A 22,085-nucleotide genomic window follows, 5' to 3' on the forward strand; every position below is an offset into this window, starting at 1 on the left:
CTTGTGCTTTGCCTTATATACGCACTTGGCCTGCGGCCCTCAGGCGCATGTATATATATCAGGCAAAGCACTCATGCCCGTGGTATAACTATTACATATGCAATTTATGTAACCATTCTTTTTTCTTTTGAAACTGCACTTAGTACTCTTAGCTGTTTAGCGTTCACAATCCTAGTGAGTAAGTAATTCTTACTATACATATTCTCATGCATGGTCAGGAAACATGCAGGGAGAATTTCCTGAGCTCACATCATCACACTTTTAGCACCTGCATGTCTGTAGTGATACACATAATTATTTTGTACATAAGTGTGTGTGGTTTAGTTGGTGTGTAATGATAGCATATTATAGTAATGGATCTATTTATGTGTGTTTGAAACTGTTTTTGAGCAACATTTGCACCCTTAGTCTAAATTTTTCCTGTTGCACCCCATATGCTCCATTATAATTATATGCTCACAAGATATCTATTAGACATATGTACATATCAAATTATAACACCACTAGGAAGTCATGGAGTATGCATATGTATTTAAATCTTCCTATTATTCTTTTTAGCAATTCTTTTTTCTTCCCCGAAATTATTTCCTAAAATTTCTGCAGTTATAGAAGATATATAGCATAAATTGTAGTTAAAAGATTGACTCTAATGAAATGGTCATGTTATATTTGGGTGAACCCTTGATTAGGTAGGTGAATGTTCTATTAGAGTATTTCAGTTTTTTCCGGTTTTATGGCAACTCAACCGGTTTTATGCTATAGCAGTGTTTGAGAGAATATATACCATGGCTCTTGGTTGGACATTCCATAATTCAGGAACGGATGATCATTTTTGGCATAAATGAGGTTATTATGCTTTCAACAAAGAAAATAATCTTGTATTATAATTGACTTGTTTTACTGATAGTCATTGAACACACCAGCCATTTTGGTGGTATTTTTAGATGTGACTTTGGTAAAGATAGAAAATTTTGTCCCATCTTTCATAATCATACTGTTGTAATTTGTTCATCTCTTATAGTTTGGATATTGTAGTTTGTGTACCATTCTAGCTGGTATCTTAGACAAAATGTACAAAGCTACTGTTCTGAACAGTGTGTCTAGCTCAAAATCCTTGTATACATATAGACAAGACAGAAGTACCTATAGCTAGCTAAGATACTTTACAGTAAATGTGACCACCATATGAGTTATTTTATTTATTTATTTATTTATTTATTTATTAAGCCTTTACAGTACAAGTGCTGAAGGTCTGTAGGACTCCTGGTCCTATACAGCCTGTTTAAAGTTGTTACAGAAAGTATGTTTGAAAAGGTGAAAAAATTCATGGTTAGCCAGGTTAGACACTGGTTAAAATACCATAGCAAAGCCGTCACCTGATGTAGAACAGTTGCATGTATCAACAATTAAAAAGTAAACAATGAAACATGCATTAAACTAATGGGGAAAACCCTACTACTATGGCTATAAATAGACCACAATTATATGTAATTATTCCACACAGCTTAATTGTTACCACCATGTCTCTTGCTTCACCAACATGGTTCCTTCGTACTTTTCAGTTAAACTTATTATGCCCAATATAATACTAGTGATTAGAATATTAATGAATGATGAGTGCAAGCAATTACAAAATATTGCTCAACGTTACATATATATTTATTATGTATGTAATAAACAGAAGTTCAGAAGTCCAAATCTATCAAATATATCTGAATTATCAGCCTCTCCAGTTTGCTATCTGTTTTAATACAGGAAAAAAAATGAATTAACATTCAGGAGACAATTTGATGTTTCAAAACGTAATATAAATGATTCAATTTCATATAAATTAAGCCTAAAGAGGGTGCAAGATGAAATAATGTCATCTTTTATTTGTTGTGGTGTAGCCCATCTGTCCTCATTCCAATAGATAGCAGCTACTCCACTCACAAGTGGGGTAGCTTGTGAAGTACCACTATATATAGCCACAGCAGTACGACTGGAATGTCCTGCACTTCTTATATTCTGTCCTGGAGCAAATATGTCTACACAACTTCCATAGTTTGTTCCACCATTTGGTGTATTATAAAGATTATCACCTTGACGTGTTCCTCCAACTGTTAGAGCAACAGGTGAAGCAGCAGGTGTCTGACTGTTGAATAGGAATTATGTAGTATATACATACATCATTATCATCATGGAGTGCATGGTTTGTATGCAGTTAACTATACAAAAGTTACGTACAATTTTTATACAAATTTCTGCTAGCCTGTTACACCTTGTTCTACATTATGGATGCATATCTACATAATTTCCAGAATCTATATACATAAAAATTTTGCTTTTAAAGTAATCATTTAGCCAATGTTTGCATCTGCAGCCCACCACAACAATACTTATTCTAAAATATTACCACAGCAAGTCTTTGCATGGGATTCATGTAATAAGAAGCACTGCTTTTTAAAGCATCGAAGTATTTTACATGCTAAGCTGGCTGCTGGCTTGATTATATAAGCTGGGATTGTAAATTTTAAAACCCACACTATCCATGCTAGCATTTGCAAAAATTAATGCATGCATAGTTGTTGAAGGCTTGAAGAAAGTCACACCATTGGACAGATGACTGTTTTGTGTGTGTGTTGTGTTGTGTGTGCATGTGCGTGCATGCGTGCGTGTGTGTGTGTGTGTGTGTGTGTGTGTGTGTGTGTGTGTGTGTGTGTGTGTGTGTGTGTGTGTCAGATTGCTTGTTTGCGGATGCTGCTGCTCTGGTGTGCTCTTGTAGAGAGGATATGGTTTTGGCTGCCAGGATGTTTGATGAAGCTAGCTAGCTAGCTAGTGAGCTTGGTCTTACCCTGAGTGACCCTAAGACGAAGCTGCTGGTTGCTGGGATTAGTCTAACTGGTGATGACCTGGCCCCATTGGACTTGGATGGAGGTGTAGTGGAAGTTGTTGATGAGTTTAAGTATTTGGGATCATTGTTTGAGGCATGTGGTGGGACAGTTGGCGAAGTTAGTTGTAGGATTGCACAAGCATCTAGAGCTTTTGGTAGTCTCTGTGATTCTGTATTCACTGCATCAGATTTGATGTTGGAGATCTGTAGTGGTGGGAGTGTTGTTATATGGTGCTGAAACCTGGGCCCCCACCCAAGAGCTGATTAGTAGGTTAGACACGTTCCACCAACAATGTGTTCGTTCAATCTTGGGTGTTAGCAGATCTATATATTCAGTGGAAGGAACACCTTACTACTGCTGAGTTGGTTAGTAGATTTGGTATGGTAGAGAGTATTGGTGACTTACTAACATAGTGCAGGCTAAGACGGTTGGGACATGTTGCTAGAATGCCAGAAAACAGACACCCGAAGAAGGTGTTATTTGGCTGGTTCCCTCAAAAGCATCCTGCACATAGTGCTAAGCTTCGTTGGAGGGACAAGGTCCATCAGGATTTGAAGAAATGTGGGATAGATGAAACATCATGGTATAAGGAAGCTCAGGATTGTATCAGATGGCATTCACTGGGTATGTATGGATTAGATAAACATGTGATGGCACCACCTTTAAACAAACCCTTTATTTGTGCCACCTGCCATTTATGTGTGTGTGTGTTTGTGTGTGTTTGTGTATGTGTGTGTGTATGTGTGTGTGTGTGTGTGTGTGTGTGTGTGTGTGTGTGTGTGTGTGTGCGTGCGTGCGTGCGTGTGTGCGCGCATGTGTGTGTGTGGCTACTGGCCTGCATGCATCAGTGAAGTCATTGCCAGCAGACACCACCACTAGTATCCCAGCATCATTAGCAGCTGCAACAGCATCATGTACTGCTTGAGATGGGGGTCCCCCTATTGACATATTAATGATGATACGTCTCCTCTTCCTTGTTGACTTCACTCCAATAACATGGTTTATTCCAAGAATGATAGTACTGTATGGGCCGCTTCCATTACAGTCAAGCACACGTGTACTGTACACCGTAGCGCCTTTAGCTGCACCAAAAGTCCTTCCAGCAACTAAGCCAGCAACATGAGTTCCATGACCATTGCAATCTCTTCCTTGTTGAGTACTGCCAGTTGTGTTATCAATGGGATCAAAAGAATCATATTTAGCTCTTCCCTCAAATTCTTCATGATCGTATCTAATTCCTGTAATGTATAAATAAACCTTTTACAAGTGCATGCAGTGGATACAAGTCTCAGTTATCAGACCTCCAAATGACTGTTCTATCACAGTTAATAATTATAGCAAATTTTCTAATATAATACACACAAAAAGTGTTTACTTCTGTAACTTCTCTACATAAGTTTTACACAAGCCTTCAAAAATTTTACACCTTTTGTAACTTAGTTATCCAAACACTAGGTACCCTTAGGGGTTCAGTAACTGCAGTCATACATATTGAAAAGAAAATGATTAAGAACAGTGGGTTGTAACATAAAAATAAGATTTATAAAATCATGAAATAAATTATCAACAAGCGATCATTTTTTACCACACATATATACTGATACTGAGTACTAATGGCCACTACAATATAATAAGTTATCATAGGGAGTGAAGAAGGAGTATAGTTTGTAAATGTTGGGGTGTATATAACATATCACCTTACCTGTGTCTAAGACGTAGATGTCAACTCCTGCTCCATTGTTGATGGGGGAATACTGCCCATCCAGTGGGAGATCATATTGGTCAATCCTATCTAAATGCCACTGTGAAGTTTGTCCTACTGCTTTTGCCATCTGATCCTCTTCAATGTATTCCACATCTGATTGTTGACACATCTGACAATGTAATGATATTATAAGTGATTAACCATACACAATGGTTAAAATGTAATGTAATGTAAAGCTCCAGCAGCTGTACACAAAATATACTTATATAATTATTGCTGCTCAGTGAAGCAGCATTGGGGTGTCTACACATGACTCAGGCATTTGAGTCTGTACAGGCAAAACCTTCTGGAGCAGGATTAGTAACCAACAGAGGAAATGTTTGTATTATATGGATTTATACAGGCCATGGAATTCAAAATTCCACATTGACAGGTAGCATGACCTCAAGCAAGACATGCAGCAACAGTTGGGCATTTACTTCCCACTATAGTTGTCAGGTCATTAGGCTCTTAATACATACAGCTTTGTAGACTGGAACAATGTGAGTAAAATTCTTGCTCAAGGAAAAATAACAGCTAAAGTAATTGGACATCACAATGCATCAAACCTGGAAGCTCATGATTACCAGGTCAGAGCTCTATCCAGTTGGATATATATGCTGCTTCACTATATAGAGAGTGCATGTACAAATACACACACACAATGATGTATGTAAATACTTAAAGCTATTACAAACTGTGGAGTAAGTCACTTATTGTTCTGAGTACCTACCATGTCAACTCCATCATGATTCATTTTTGCTATGGCTCCATGACGACGACGTGAAGTGTGAAATTGTTTAACACCATCAATCATCACAGAATTGTCAATATCATTTGTTGCACTTGCAATGGCTGACACCTAACAGTAATATAATACAGCATTAAATATGATACCAAGGATACCCATGCACTCACCATTTTAGTCATGTTACAGTTCTCCTTCATCATCACAATGTAGCTGGATGGAATGACAGATCCTTGTCTACCTCTGATCATCTTCTGACACTTGTAAGAGTTGTCCATCAGTTCAACCATCTTAATAGACTCCACCAGGTCACTGTGACATAACTGTGGACACAAGCAGAGATGAGAATTATGCAGCAAGAAAATACATTCACTAGCTATATGCATGCAATAGAATTATACATACCTTCTTCAAATCTTTAGGAACTAGTGTGGCTGTAAATGATTCATCTGCATACTGAATGTTACTAGCTCCATTTAGTCTTTTAATGAGAGATTGAATTTTGTTTGATCTGGTGTAAAGAGTGGTAGTGACCATGTATCGGCCAGTCTCCAGTATAGTCTGAGTTGATGTTGCTCCATTATTCCCCACTGTATCACTGGTAAGTATCAACTTATCACATTTCATAGCTGAAGTGATCATGACCATAGTTGCAACTACAAGAAGGATCTTCTGTAGCTGATATTTAAACATCATCTTGACTGCTCCTTATTAACTCTTTGATACTCAACTTTGTTCTTCTCCTCCATCACAACTGTTGCTGCTTTTATAACAATTTTTGGTGGATATGTTATTAGGATTCTGTCAACTTTATGACTCCTTGTAAGGTAGTTATATTGCAATCATGTGTATTGTGTATATACAAACTATCTATACAGGATAAACACAATGTACAGGATTATACATATATAGGTGATAGTTTAAATTATAGGAAGACATATATATATATATATTATATAATATACATATCTTACATGCAGGAAAGTTTTACACTGTATATATATTCTTGCACTTTTAAATGAAATATATGATTGTAATGCGAACAAGTATAATAGCAATGTGGGTAAGCAATATACATTTATTTTTGTATTAAATTGTTCACATGACTCAGAATGCATGCGACCTGCTCTAACTCAACTACTAACTTTTTCTTAATAATAACTCACTGGTCTGGTATAATAATCATTGATGTGATAGGGAAAACTAGCAGTAATGGAGTGGGGTTGAGAAACTAAAGATGAAGTTTATGGTGGTGTGCAGGTGCGCCACTAAGGTTTTTGACTTTGTAATGTATCTCAGTGGCTACATAAAGTGCTTGTTTTTATCATTTCCTTCCTTTCAGCTCAAATCATCACTTTGCTGGACTGTATTGTTTGGGAACAATTACCAACATACTATTCATTGTATGGCTTTGCTGAAAATTAATATACATGCACCATAAATATTGAAAATTAAAGCCTCACAAATGCACGATTCCGTACATAAACACAAAGTTAGCGTATTGTGTACTTTGTCCATTTCAATATCCTTCCTGCACAAAAGGATATCTTACACAGTAAAACATCTTTAATAATATTATGTTGCTAAAAACAAGTAGTAAAATCTGTGACAAATAGCAAACGTCACTGTACATTTTAGTGACTATCACTAAGAATTTGTGGTACCATTCATTAATTTTGCCACATATTTCACTGCTTACTTATACAGTGCAGGACCACCTATGAATATGCCGCTAAACTTCATACACAGGTGCCTGAAAATTGCACTACAAAATGTATACAACTATATCACCTTGCAACATGAGTATAATACATTAGAAATATTATCAGGCTGTCAACCTGTACAATATATTACAAAAGGCCTTTATTTTCATCATCAAGCTGGAATAATATTATGCTATGAAAATGATTTCCGTGCAGTAATGCCAGCGTGAGACCACTGCATAGCAGTGGAACCTCTCTTAATTCCTTAATTGTGGACAGCCTCAATATTTAGAAGGAGACAGTCGTCTAGCTCCCTAAATTAATAGTAGCATAAAAATTACAAATCATTTAAAGGAGTCTATTCTTCTGCCTTAGCGAGTCTCTACTACTGTTACAAAATATATAACATAGGTAGTCTACAAACACCTGGTACCCTGCTTTCATGAAGGTACAATTTTGGAGTACATGTAGCACACCGTTAACACATCGGGTATTATATTTGTCACCACTATGACGATATTATCAACCATCATTCCAGATCAGTTTTCCTCCCCAGGCTAAACAAGGCAAGGTATGCAGGTTGAATAATGGCATGTCTGCAAGAGCAAAAAGCCACATCATATGCATATACTATTTGTTACACTGAGTCACATTAAAGTCACAATATATATCGCAAAGACATAATATACTGCAACAACATAAACATGTAAGGGCTTTGCATGCATGAGGAAGGTCTTGTTTCCAATCACATCATAATCTTCACTAAATTCATTAAAATGAGTAACAATTAGTTTAGTAAATTTGTTTTCAATTTTTCATTGAAATCTAGCCCATAACCCCATCACCAGATTGCAAGCATATGTACCATTTATTGAAGCTTTTGCCAGTGCATGTAGCACACTACATGAAGTCTACTGTGAAGCTATTGTCAGTGGGATTTACTCATTCAAATTCAAACTTGTTTTCATTTCACAATAACCGGTGTTGCTTTGGATGCCATGAATGCTTGAGGCCACTGAATCATGACTTTTAATAACCATGGACAGCTATATTATAGAGGAGATCTGGAAGGGAATTGACCATAAAGATGGATGAAGGCACATCTTCTCCAAAGCAAATAACATTACAATTATGTTAAAAAGTAGTTCTTTACTATTATCTATATAGTAGCTATGCTAAATTAACCCAAGCCATAATTACTTTTTTGCTCTTAACAAAATTATTGTGTCATACTACTCAACAGCAACACTGAATCATTTTACAAGTACGTAGCCTGTGCAATAGAAGTTTAAAAATAATGATAGATCACTGAACAGGAAACTTCTATAGGAGTCTAAGGAATGAATAAAGGGATTAATTGTTACCAAAAAGCTAGTTGTATGTAAATAGTGATGGTGATTATAGTTGTAAAAGTCAAACCAAAATAGCACCTGCATTACAAAATAGTAAAGAGTCAGCATTATGATGTGATTTTAAATCTCAATCATTTAACTGTACGTATACCTCAAGTTTTATGATAAATATTTTCAACCATTTTCCTTTTTTTATTCCCTATCTTTCAGTTTATGGACTATTTCCTTAAAATTGGTTACAGATTCAATCTTGTGATAGCTATTTTTCAAAAAAAACTCTTTTGTGGTCCATCTTATAATTAAAATTGGCTAAAACTGAATCCAATGACACATTGCCTTAAAATCCAATGATGCGATAGCTGCTTATTAAATTAACTACAGTTGCTTCCAATTTCAGACCTTTGTTAGAGTAGTTACTATTTCTTTCCTTATTTTCTTCCTCTCAGTGGAAATTTCAATCTCAGCAGTTTTTTTTTTTTGGGGGGGGGGGGGGGGGAGGGGGAGGTTGGGCTAGCTTGAACATGCTACACATTTTGCACACTGAAGGAAAAGAACTTCCTTTAGTCTGTCACTTCCACTGGCAACTTACCACACAATCCTTCAGCCACCTACACTCCCCTCCCCCACTTTGGTTTTTTTTGCATGGGGTTAGTTTTATGAGTGTTCATCAAATGGTGCAAAAACTTCAGAATTACAGCTACTTTTAATACACTGGTATACAAATGTACAACAAATGTACAGTTCTGTACATAAACATGAATTATACTGTATCATAATGTTTGATGTGTTTGTCCATTGCATAAAACTGTACAATACGTTTCACATGCTAACTAATTTCCTTTTGCACAAAAGGATAACATATATGAAACCTAAATAATGGAGTCACCCACGGAGCCAAAATTATGAAGCCAAACACTATATAGCTACACAATGGTAATTATGTGTAACACAACACTTTCACTATACCTCATAACGTGGGAAAATGGATATAACATGTGACTATGCATTATGTATGAAAGGGTAATCATGTTTTGGTAGACAAACTAAATGGCAGGATATGTTGTATACACATAGCTACATAACTATGTAATATTGTATAATAATATTACTTTTTCAACTTTGTGCTAAGCTATAATCAAACTGACTAATAAGCAATGCAATATATAATAGCAACAGAATAATTATCAAGATACTTATACAGTTTATCAGTTATGATATTTATAATATGTAACTTAATGAATCTACGTATTTAGAAGTATTTCAGCTGGAGTATATAAAATTCCACAGTATTTTACAACTAGAATGGAGATGTCCTGGAGCTTTTGCACTGCACTTGAAGGCAATTTCATCACTGGATCTCTCAGCAACATTAAGCCACCAAGCTAACTGTTACACAGACTGCCTGAAAACCCTGTGAGGTAGGCAACATTTGGAACAAATGCCTTTATTGAAATGAATATATACATAATTGAGGACAGCTAGGGTTTATTATAAAGTAGATGCTATATATACATAGGGCCTGCCTTTAACTTTCAGAGGATAACTGATTATTAGAACATCTCCCAAGGTGATGGTAGACATTTGTGGTTCTACATATAGCAGAAATTCTCAACATATAGCTCAGCTCCAGATGTGTGCCATTGCAATTAACCAATTCATTAAAATGTTGGGATGCAGCTTTTTTACTCACAGTGATGTGTTTATGTATGCCGTGCCGAGATAGGACATGACACAGTGAAACATCTACAGGTGTATGCATGTATTCAGTATAGTACAGCCACAAGTTTAAATTCTTCATTATAGTGCATGCATGTCTATGTTCACAAAGGTAGGAAGATCACACAATTATTTGTCTACACGTTGAGTTTTGATTTGCTTGTAAATGCACATGATTATGATGTAGACTGTTGTGTTACAGTCAACCTACATGGTTATCATAACACTCAATCTGTACACATTTAACTTTATAAATGGATAATGTTTTTTAACTGTCTATTGTATAGTATAGGCCCTATATCATTTACATGACTCCTTAAACTTTTTGAAACAAAATGATTATTATTCTTGGAAAATCTACAAGCAATGTTTTGCACATTGGAATTTTAAAGGACATACATTGAAAAATCAAATGTTCTGTCTTATACATAATAAGTTATTACACAAATAAAGTGTGCGTGAAAATTAATAGTCTCTATTGCAAGCTTTGTGTATACTTTAGGTTCAAATGACGGTAGAACAAAAGTATAATTTCAACTATATAAAAGTAATGATCATTTTGTTATACCATCTTTTGTCTGCAGTTTTAATTCAAAAAGTGTAAGTGTATGCTGTAACATAGTAAACATACGTATGTGCATTAACACGCTGTACACTTGTAGCTTTCAAACTCCACTGCTTTCAGGAATGTGTCTTATAGTACGTAGCAAGGTATATCTGAAGGGGTAAAGTAAAGGCAGCATAATGAACACATACTCACATAGGTACATAGTTATGTACAAGTTCCCTAGTGGTATCTGGTCTCTAGGTGGACTGTAACTATATACAGCAGTTGTTAAGAATTAATGGGTTTATTGGGTTAGGGTTCAGTGCACAGAAGATTCTAACCAAGAGACTATGGAGGGATGAAATTATTTAGTGAAAGTGCACTTTGTATAGTAGATTTCACTTTGTTCATGGCTTCATATTTTGTTCCCATATATCAGAGGCTTTTCGTGCATAAGATTTCCATAATATTGTGTAGGAAGGCAATTGTCATGTTCATTACATTATTGTCAAAATGCTCATTATCACAACCTAACTTGTGTTTATGTATAAAATGGAACATTTGTATAGTTTTGATTTCCAGTTGCTTAATGTTTCTGTAAATTTGTTGATCAGTTCTTAATCAGAACTATTTTGTTAGAATAAAAATGCACAGCTTGCAAAATAACTATGTACATACTGTACAAGGAATCATAAAGTTGACAGAATCCTAATAACAGATTTACCTAAATTGTTATAAAAGCAGCAAAACTGGTGACAGAGCAGTAGAACACATTTTAGGGTATCAAAGAGTTTAATAGTAGGGATCATGCAGAACTGGACTTTTCCAGCCAAAATATCACCCTAACACCAGCCTTAAGGAGCAGTTAAGGTGATGTTTAAATATCAGCTACAGAAGATCCTTCTTGTAGCAACAACTATGATCATGATCACTTCAGCTATGAAATGTGACAAGTTGATACTTAGTTGTGACAAGTTGATACAGTGGGGAATAATGGAGCTAAGACTATTATAATACTGGAGACTGGCCGATACATGGTCACTACCACTCTTTACACAGATCAAACAAAATTCAGTCTCTCATTGACAGACTAAATGGAGCTAGTAACATTCAGTACTCAGATGAATCATTTACAGCCACACTGGTTCATAAAGATCTGAAGAAGGTATACCTCACCGATGTAAAGGAAAGTATAGTGTTGTAGTAACCATAGCTAGCCACTGGTAGGGTGTCAAAGGAAAAACTATATAGCTATATTTGTACACATATTACCATGCAAGCATAACCATAGACATGGTCACACATACAAAACTGTGCCAAGCAGTTATCTGTGATTGTGTCCATAGCATGACCTGGTGGAGTCTATTAAGATGGTTGAACTGATGAACAACTTTTACAAGTGTCAGAAGATGATCAGAGGTAGACAAGGATCTGTCATTCCATCCAGCTACATTGTGATGATGAAGGAAAACTGTAACATGAGTAAAATGGTGAGTGGGTGCAGTCAGTGGCTACAGTATAATTGCTGTTATGTAAACATCAACCATTACCAGTCCTACAAATAATATTGATAGTTCTGTGATGGATGATGGCATGAGAGAATTTCACTCTTCACATCTTCATGGGGTCATAGTAAAGCAAGGTATTATTCCTTTGATCCCACTGATGAAGCGGTAATCAACGAAGAAGAGTCATGGAACTCACATTGTTGCATCAACTATTAAAAGGACTTTCAGTGAAGCTAAAGGAACAAGGGTGTTGTGTTTGGGTGCAATGGACATGGCCCATATAGTACAATCGTTCTTGGAATAAACCATGTGATTAGGGTCAAACAAAGAAACAGAAGCAGAAGGATTATTATATGTCACTTGGGGGATCTCAATCACAAGCTCACAAGCTGCAGCCAGAGCTGCTACAAATGAGAGGATACTAGTGGTCGTTTCTGCAGGAAATGGCTTCACTTCATGGACTATATACTAGATGATTCAGCTGTTCAAGTATCTTGTTCACTTATTTTTATCATATCCATGGTGTGTAGAGCTATCATGTATGCTGTTCAAAAAAGGTATGACCCACGTTGTTGTATAGCTAGAAGTTTTCACAATTGTATTATGTCTTCTAAAGACCTTCTTGACATCTATACCAAAACAGCCAAGCTGTGAAAAAATGGTGTGGCCATCCAAAGGTAAAAATGATTAGTATTAGCATCATTGCAGCAATTTCTTGGCCACTACTTTTGATTTCATTCACCCTGGCATTTTTGGAGGGCCACACCCTTTCTCACAGCATGGCTACTTTGGCATAATATATAATAATAACTATTAAAGTGACTATCCGGCCATGCATGCATTGTAGTGCCTACAACTGCAAGTATATGTCTATATATTTACAGTTAATGGGCTTGTTGATACATTTATTGTGTATCTGTCCAGCTAGCCCACTGAATATTATAACAAATTAGAAAAACAATGTATGTGTCTCCCTACAAAAGGTTTCCAGATGTAAAGAAAGTATCCTGAATGATCAAGTTTGGCTAGGACATGGGAAAACAAAATCAAGAAAACCAAGAACTCTCAGAAAAAGGGGAGGAAGATGAGAAGAATGTTGTAGAACTCATGAGGCTGCATACTAATTAAACGTCATAAATTAGTGCTATAAAATGTGTGTACAATTGCTCAGTGTAATTTTAATGTTAAAGCAGTTGATCTGTTCTTTGTATATTAGAAAAGGGTTACAACTCAGAAGATATTACAATGTGTTGCTTTTTGTACTGATCTGGTGTGCCTTTACCAGTACTTTAATCATAATCATAATCATTGAGAATTTGTAATTAGTGTTAAAATTAATAATCAGCTCTGCACTTCAATCTTGACATAGATTTAAATCATTTCCCCTTGTAATAATATTTGCTTAAGTAAGCAGGTATCAAAATCTGATTATTTACAACTTGTAACTGCATTAGAGTTGTAAATACGTAGTTCAGATAAAACCTGCTTACTGAAGCAAACATTATTATTACAAGGGGAATGATTTAAATCATTTCAAGATTGAAGTGCAGAGCTGATTATTAATTTTAACAAATGAATTCTCAATGATTATGATTATGATTAAAGTTTTACTTATGCAAACACCACTATTAAATCTTTCTCAAGATTGAAGAGATCGAGTACGTATATAGAGTTGATTATTATTTTTAAACAAAATTCTCACTGATTAGAAATGATTTACCTGACTGTGTTGTACATGCCAATTCAGAAAGTAATTTTAAATTTATATTAGACTCTAATTCTAGATTTTTTATATCAAATTAGCTAATGTTGTGACAGATTGCACTAATTTTTGTGTTGATCCGGTATAAAGGCTGTGCCTTTACTTACTAATACAAACACTAATATACTAATACACCAAAGATCTGAAGGAGGTAACAAGCCATTTTGTACACCATTATGATTACAACTGGATACTGGAAAAACAGTTTTGATAGAGCTGATAATATCCAGGATTAGACCCTCAAAAGAAAAAAAAATCAAAAATAGCTAAGCTAGTTACAATTAGGTTGAGTATGAAAGCCTTGTTACAAGTTTGAAAGGACACAATCTGGCTGCTCTTCTCTGCATTGCTTCAATTTGTGGTATGGTGGTCCCTTACGATGATGAATGTTCAAACCATACTTTTGTAGCAAGTATGTATACATTTCACAGTACTTGGACATTTCTGTAAATATAGGAATTAATTTTATTAGGTGATTGATTGGATGTGGCCATTGAAGGTAATTTGTTGTCTATGGTGATGCCTATAAATATAAAGCAGATACACATAACTTCCTTTAATGGGGGGATTTAATAACATATGTGTGCCAGGTATGATTCCGCTGGTTTGTAGATATCAAGAATCACATTTCAGGATGTTGAATGACATCTTTCACTTGTTATCCCATTGTACAAGTAATGGTTGTAACATGGGCATGGGGGCTTTGCCTGATATGTATGTCCAACTGCCCGAGGGCTGTAGGCCCGAGGGCAGAGGGCATACATATCAGGAAAAGCCTGAATGCCACCATGTTACAGCTAATATGTAACACTTATCAGGCTATTTACAATATGAGTGCAGCCACTGGCTGTATTATATATGCATACCTAAAATTTTTGATTATGGGTCAGCAGCTAGTACATTCTGGTTACATTCAGTTACGATGAATGGACATACTCTAGAGATATCACGGAGAACTTCGGTTACGTGAGTTTAATGACTAGTTCTCACCTCAGCCCAACATTTTTCAACCTGTAGGATGGCGAGGATAACAAAACACTCTCCACCTGAGTGGTTTTCATGGCAAAATCCAAGTTGTGCATCCTAATCACATGCGTATTAATCAATCCCTACAATTGATTTCAGCCTCGACATCTATATAATCACTGCCCAGTTGTAGCCTGGCTACATTTCGTATGTAGCCCGGGCGGCTCCTTTGATCCAAGGTGTGAAAGTGTTACATATAAGTTCAAGTCCTGTTGTATGTATATGCCAGAATATAAAACCTTTGCTTAGTGGCGCCTTTTAAAGATTGCCTTGTTACAAAGGCCACCTCTGTGTATAGACCACATTTGGATTCTGAAGATAGTAATGGCATAATTAATGACCTCATTAATGTGGCCACATTTTTACAACAAAGACCACCACTTTACAAAGATCTCATTGCATGTACTTCATTTCTTAGATATTATGACACTTTAAAAGCTACAGGATCATAAGGTCATCTCCATAATATTATGAGACTGCTTTTTTCATACTAATTTATTAAGTGTACAAGCTCCTTTAACCACATGCACTCTGTTTTATATTGCACATTCTGCTATAATTATGGTACAGTGGTCAAGGGTTTTACTCCAGCATATGTTACATGTATATAAAGATTTCACCATTCCATTTTCAAATTCAAGTTGATTTTGGATAGCTAATACTGGCATACTTGAATCCTCTGCACTGGCAAGCATGATGTGCCATCAGATTACATTCTACTAAGAGAAGAATCTCATTTTATTTAATACAATGACATAAGCAATAAAAAAAAGTAGTAGGCCTCTTTTCAAATGTCTGGATCCCTTCTTGTTTACATGCATACGTAAGTGTCAAAAGATATTTCAATAATGTGATCAGAGATGATAGCTCTATCAATATTATTGCTTTATCTATTCCTCTTAATTGACCCTCACCCCAGACTTTCAAAAATTCAACAATTGGGCTGCATGTATAATTTATGTCATGAAAATCTCATCCAGTGATGTTTTATCTATAGCTAGCCAGAACCCAGGGGCCCATCAACCATAAAAAGATCACGATACTCTAATAGAACAGTCATCCTGCAGCAGTCAGGTAGAGATTCAGAAATTATAGCTGTTCTAATAAACTGCAGAAATTAGCCTCACATTCTTTAAAATTTCTTGGGTTGTGTGTACTTGTAGAAAGCTTACCATCATGAGTTACTCTAATAGAGCATACACTCACACTAATATACTCTAATTGTGTAGTCACTTTGACATTCAGACATTTCATGTTGACTGTATTAAAAAGAAAAGAAATTATGCACACAGCAAACTGATTTTTTTATGTGAGCTGCAGTGTTAGGACCCCAAAAATATAGCGCATTCATATATTGAGGGTAATAGTTACAATCTCAACTGTGCCATATGTCAGCAACACATTAATTGCGAACAAAAACCAACAGCTGGCATGTGGCACATAATTATATACAAAACAGTAATATCAACTGTACAGATACGTAATATATGACTTTTGTCATGTGGGTAGATTAACTTATGTGTTATATATATATAAACATGAGATCAAAACCAAACATATAAAGTGTTGTTATTAAACAGGTCCGTACCTCCAACCCACCATATGCCACACAGTCCACTCCTATATTCCAAGTACAACAATAACTCATGTTAGAGAATCACAAATTTGAAGACTTTCAATTTTGTTTTGAATAATTATTATGCTTGTATACACAAAAGAACATGTAGGTAAGAAAACAAGCCTGTATTTACTCCATCTTTATGTCAGTGCTTCAAAATATTACCTAGACTCTGACAAAAGTAAACCACAGATTGGCATTATCTCAATGCTGAATAGTATTGGGATCATTAATAGATTTTTTGATTTTTGAATTTTAGAATTTTGTCTCATATTTTGTATTAGTAGTTTCAATTAAAGATGAAGTTAAAATGGGCAGTATATTGGAACATATACAATTTATTTAACCATTCCTTTTTCTTTTGAAAACTGCACTCTTAGCTGTTCAGCATTCACAATCCTAGTGAGTAAGTAATTCTTACTATATATATTCTCATACATGGTCAGGAAGCATGTAGGGAGATTTTCCTGAGCTCACGTCATCACACTTTTAGCTCCTGTATGTCTGTAGTGATGCACATAATAATTTTGTACATAAGTGTGTGTGGTTTAGTTAGTGTGTAATTATAGCATTATAATAGTAATGGATCTGTTTATGTGTGTTTGAAACTGCCAACTATGTTTTTGAGCAACATCCTTAGTCTAACTTTTGCCTGTTGCACTCCAATGCTCCATTATATGCTCACAAGATATCTATTAGGCTTATAATATACATCTCAAATTATAACACCACTAGGGAGTCACGGAGTATGTATATGCTTTTAAATCTCCCTATTATTCTTTCTAACAATTCTTTTTTCTTCCCTGAAATTATTCCCTACAATTTCTGCAGTTATAGAAGATATATAGCATATTGTAGCTAAAAGAAATGAAATAGTCAACTAGTCAAAAACTCTAATGAAATAGTCACATTATATTTGGGTGACTCCTTGATTAGGCTATATGAATGCTCTATTAGAGTATTTCAGTTTTTTTCCAGTTTTATAGCAACTCAACCGGTTTTATGCTATAGCAGTGTTTGAGAGGTGTCTCCAAGAGATACCACTACTCTTAGTTGGACATTCCATAATTCAGGAATTGGACAATCATTTTTGGTATAAATGGATGAAGCAGGTCATTATGCTTTCAACAAAGAAATAACCTTTTACTGATAGTCATTGAACACACCAGCTATTTTGGTGGTATTTTTAGGTGTGACTTTGGTAAAGATAGAAAATTTTGTCCCATCTTTCATGCTGTTGTAATTTGTTCATCTCTTACAGTTTGGATATTGTAGTTTGTGTACCATTCTAGCTGGTATCTTAGGCAAAATGTACAAAGCTATTGTTCTGAACAATGTGTCTAGTTCAAAATTCTTGTATGCATATAAACAAGACAGAAGCATCTAGCTAAGATACTTTACAGTAAATGTGACCACCACATGGGTTATTTTGTTTATTTGTTTATTTATACAGCACAAGTGCTGAAGGTCTGTAGGACACCTGGTTCTATAGCCTGTTTAAAGTTGTTACAGAAAGTAAGAAAGGAGAAAAAAATCCATGACTGGACCTGGGAAGCCAGGTTAGATTAGTAAAACACTGGTTAAAATACCACAGCAAAGCAGTCACCTAATGTAGAACAGTCGCATGTATCGACAATTAAAAAGTAAACAATAAAACATGCATTAAACTAATGGGGAAAACCCTACCACTAATCTATAAATAGACCACAATTATGTGTAATATTTCCACACAGCTTAACTGTTACCACCACATCTCTTGCTTCACCAACATGGATCCTTCATACTTTTCAGTTAAACTTATATTTGTCCAATATAATACAAATTATTAGCATTCTTAGAATAATAATGAATGTTGAGCACAAATGATTACACAATGTTATACATATGTGTAAATAAACAGAAGTCCAAATCTATCAAATATGTCTAAATCATCAGCCTCTGCAGTTTGCTACCTGTTTTAAAACAGGTAAAAATCTGGATGAACATTCAGAAGGCAATTTGGTGTGTCAAAACGTAATGTAAATGACTCGATTTCATATAAATTAAGCCTAAAGAGGGTACAAGATGAAATAATGGCATCTTTTATTTGTTGTGGTGTAGCCCATCTGTCCTCATTCCAATAGATAGCAGCAACTCCGCTCACAAGTGGGGCAGCCTGTGATGTCCCACTATATGTAGCCACAGCAGTACGACTGGATAATCCTGCACTTCTTATATCCTGTCCTGGAGCAAATATGTCTACACAACTTCCATAGTTTGTTCCATCATTTGGTAGATTATAAAGGTTATCACCTTGACGTGTTCCTCCAACAGTTAGGGCAACAGGTGAAGCAGCAGGTGTCTTACTGTTGAACAGAAATTATGCAGTATACTATACATCAATACTATATTGTGAACTACTATGGTATGCATGCCAACTTTGTATACAAGTTGTTCTATATAAGTTATGGATGCATAGTTACATAATTTCTAGAATGTATTGCTTTTAAGATAACCATTTAGCCAATGGTTGCATCTGCAACCCACCACAACAATAATTTTCCTGAGATATTACCACAGCGAAAATGATTCGTGCAATATAAGAATCACTACTTTTAAGCATGGATAGTGTGGTTTTAGAACTCGCAATCCCAGCTGATATCATCAAGCCAGCAGCTAACTTAGCATGTGAAATACTTTGATGCAAAATGCATGCATAGTTGTTGAAGGTTTGAAGAAAGTCACACTATTTGACTGATGACGTGTGTGTGTGCATGTGTGTGTGTGTGTGTGTGCATGTGTGTGTGTGCATGTGTGTGTGTGCATGTGAGTGTGTGTGTGTGTGTGTGTGTGTGTGTGTGTGTGTGTGTGTGTGTGTGTGTGTGTGTGTGTGTGTGTGTGTGTGTGTGTGTGTGTGTGTGTGTGTGTGTGTGTGTGTGTGTGTGTGTGTGTGTGTGTGTGTGTGTGTGTGTGTGTGTGTGTGTGTGTGTGTGTGTGTGTGTGGCTGGCTACTGACGTGCATGCATCAGTGAATTCATTGCCAGCCGACACCACCACTAGTATTCCAGCATCATTAGCAGCTGCAACAGCATCATCTACTGCTTGAGATGGGGGTCCCCCTATTGACATATTAATGATGATACGTCTCCTACTCGCTGACTTCACTCCAATAACATGGTTTATTCCAAGAATGATAGTACTGTATGGGCCACTTCCATTGCAGTCAAGCACACGAGTGCCATACACCGTAGCACCTTTAGCTGCACCAAAAGTCCTTCCAGCAACTAGGCCAGCAACATGAGTCCCATGACCATTGCAATCTCTTCCTTGTTGACTACTGCCAGTTGTGTTATCAATGGGATCAAAAGAATCATATTTAGCTCTTCCTTCAAATTCTTCATGATCGTATCTAATTCCTGTAATGTATAGATGAAATCCAATACCTTTTACAGCAAGTCCATGCAGTGGATAAAAGTCTCAGTTATCTGATAGAGTTAATATGTGTACTATTATAATACACACAAAATGTGTTTACTTTTGTCTACTGTAGTATGCATATTGAAAAAAAAATGAATAAGAAGAGTGGGTTGTAACATAAAATAAGATTTAGAAAACCATGAAATAAATGATCAACATGCAGTCATTTTGCACATATGTGTTAAGTACCAATGGTCACTACAGCTAGTATTATAGGTAATTATGGGAAATAAAGAAGTGCAAATGTTGGGGTGTAACACATCCGCCTACCTGTGTCTAAGACATAGATGTCAACTCCTGCTCCATTGTTGATGGGGGAATACTGCCCATCTAGTGGGAGATCATATTGGTCAATCCTGTCTAAATGCCACTGTGAAGTCCATCCTGCTGCTTTTGCCATCTGATCCTCTTCAATGTATTCCACATCTGATTGTTGACACATCTGACAAAAAAGTTATATTATGACATATAGCAAGTATCTATACACAAACCCCCTGGAGCAGGACTAGTGACCAACAGAGGGACTGTCTATATTACACGGATTTATGGAGGCCATAAAATTCACAATTCTACAATGACCTCTACACAGCTAAGCAAGACAACAACAGTTGGGAATTTGCTTCCCCCCAGGTACCAGGTCACCGCTATGGGATCTTAATATACACAGATTTGTAAACTGGAGCAATGTGAGTAAAATGTCTTGCACAAGGAAATAACAACTACAGCACAATGCATCAAACCTGGAACTTCAAGATTACCAAATCCAGTTGGCTATATGCTAGCACTGCTTTTACCATAGTGGACAAATACACAACACACACACACACACACACACACACACACACACCACACACACACACACACACACACACACCACACAACACACACACACACACAACACACACACACACACACACACACAACACACACACACACACACACACACACACACACACACACACACACACACACACACACACACACACACACACACACACACACACACCACACACACACACACACACACACACACACACACACACACACACACACACAACACACACACACACACACACACACACACACACACACACACACACACACACACACAACACACACACACACCACACACACACACACACACACACACACACACACACACACACACACTACACACACACACACACACACACACACACACACACACACACACACACACACACACACACACACACACACACACACACACAGAGGTCACCCAATGTCTAGTCGGGGCCACACTCAGTCTCCTCCAGGAGGAATGGATTTTCTTCCTTAATCCTAAAGTATTTATTGTATTAATGCTTTACAGTGACCAGCACTGAAGGTCTGCAGCAACTTTTTGTATTAAATTGTTCACGTGGCTCAAACTTGTTTTAGCCTGCTCTAACTCAACTACTAACTTTTTCTTAATAATAACTCACTGGTCTGGTATAATAATCATTGATGTGATAGGGAAAAACTAGCAGTAATGGAGTGGGATTGAGAAACTAAAGATGAAGTTTATGGTGGTGTGCAGGTGTACCACTAAGGTTTTTGACTTTGTAATGTATCTCAGTGGGTACATAAAGTGCTTGTTTTTATCATTTCCTTCCTTTCAGCTCAAATCATCACTTTGCTGGACTGTATTGTTACCAACATACTATTCATTGTATGGCTTCATTGGATACAAATTACATGTACCATACATATTGAAAATTAAAGCTACACAATGCATGATTGTGTACATAAACACAAAGTTAGCGCGTTGTGTACTTTGTCCATTTCAATATCCTTCCTCCACAAAAGGATATCTTACACAGTGAAACATCTTTAATAATATGTGACCAGATTTTACAGAACCGATCCAAATCGCACATCAGGCAAAATCAAACTAACACCACCAGTGGATAGCTACACTATCGTACTACAAGTTTTGACCCTCAGCACTACTCAAACTACACGAGGCTGGTTTTTACACACGTCTTTTCTGGGTGGTGTGGAGTGCTCAAAT

At 36.3% G+C, this 22,085-nt stretch overlaps 2 protein-coding genes across 2 annotated transcripts; both read right to left on the reverse strand.

Annotated features, from left to right (window-relative positions):
* Positions 1-1,602: 1,602 nt before the first annotated feature.
* LOC136258735 (extracellular serine proteinase-like) lies at positions 1,603-6,080 on the reverse strand. Its single transcript, XM_066052086.1, has 6 exons — positions 5,771-6,080; positions 5,536-5,688; positions 5,351-5,479; positions 4,576-4,747; positions 3,709-4,111; positions 1,603-2,134 (listed from the first exon to the last, which is right to left on the reverse strand). Exons 1-6 carry the CDS (start codon positions 6,059-6,061, stop codon positions 1,747-1,749), a joined length of 1,536 nt encoding a protein of 511 aa, XP_065908158.1. The 5' UTR covers positions 6,062-6,080; the 3' UTR covers positions 1,603-1,746.
* Positions 6,081-18,462: 12,382 nt separating this feature from the next.
* On the reverse strand, positions 18,463-20,495 carry LOC136259211 (aqualysin-1-like). The gene is made up of 3 exons (XM_066052695.1): positions 20,324-20,495; positions 19,593-19,992; positions 18,463-18,942 (listed from the first exon to the last, which is right to left on the reverse strand). The coding sequence occupies exons 1-3, from the start codon at positions 20,493-20,495 to the stop codon at positions 18,555-18,557; spliced, it is 960 nt and encodes a 319-aa protein (XP_065908767.1). The 3' UTR covers positions 18,463-18,554.
* Between the last annotated feature and the right edge of the window lie 1,590 nt (positions 20,496-22,085).

Source organism: Dysidea avara, chromosome 6, assembly GCF_963678975.1.
Source record: "Dysidea avara chromosome 6, odDysAvar1.4, whole genome shotgun sequence".
NCBI classification, from domain to species: Eukaryota; Metazoa; Porifera; class Demospongiae; order Dictyoceratida; family Dysideidae; genus Dysidea; species Dysidea avara.

Coding starts and splice junctions, on each gene's coding strand:
- LOC136258735 (XM_066052086.1), bottom strand. CDS start 6,061: ATGATGTTTAAATATCAGCTACAGAAGATCCTTCTTGTAGTTGCAACT. Junction 4,748..5,350: donor ATCATGATGGAGTTGACATG/GTAGGTACTCAG, acceptor TTACATTGTCAG/ATGTGTCAACAATCAGATGT. Junction 2,135..3,708: donor GACTTCACTGATGCATGCAG/GCCAGTAGCCAC, acceptor CCTATTCAACAG/TCAGACACCTGCTGCTTCAC.
- LOC136259211 (XM_066052695.1), bottom strand. CDS start 20,495: ATGTGTCAACAATCAGATGTGGAATACATTGAAGAGGATCAGATGGCA. Junction 19,993..20,323: donor CATCTATGTCTTAGACACAG/GTAGGCGGATGT, acceptor TATACATTACAG/GAATTAGATACGATCATGAA. Junction 18,943..19,592: donor GAATTCACTGATGCATGCAC/GTCAGTAGCCAG, acceptor TCTGTTCAACAG/TAAGACACCTGCTGCTTCAC.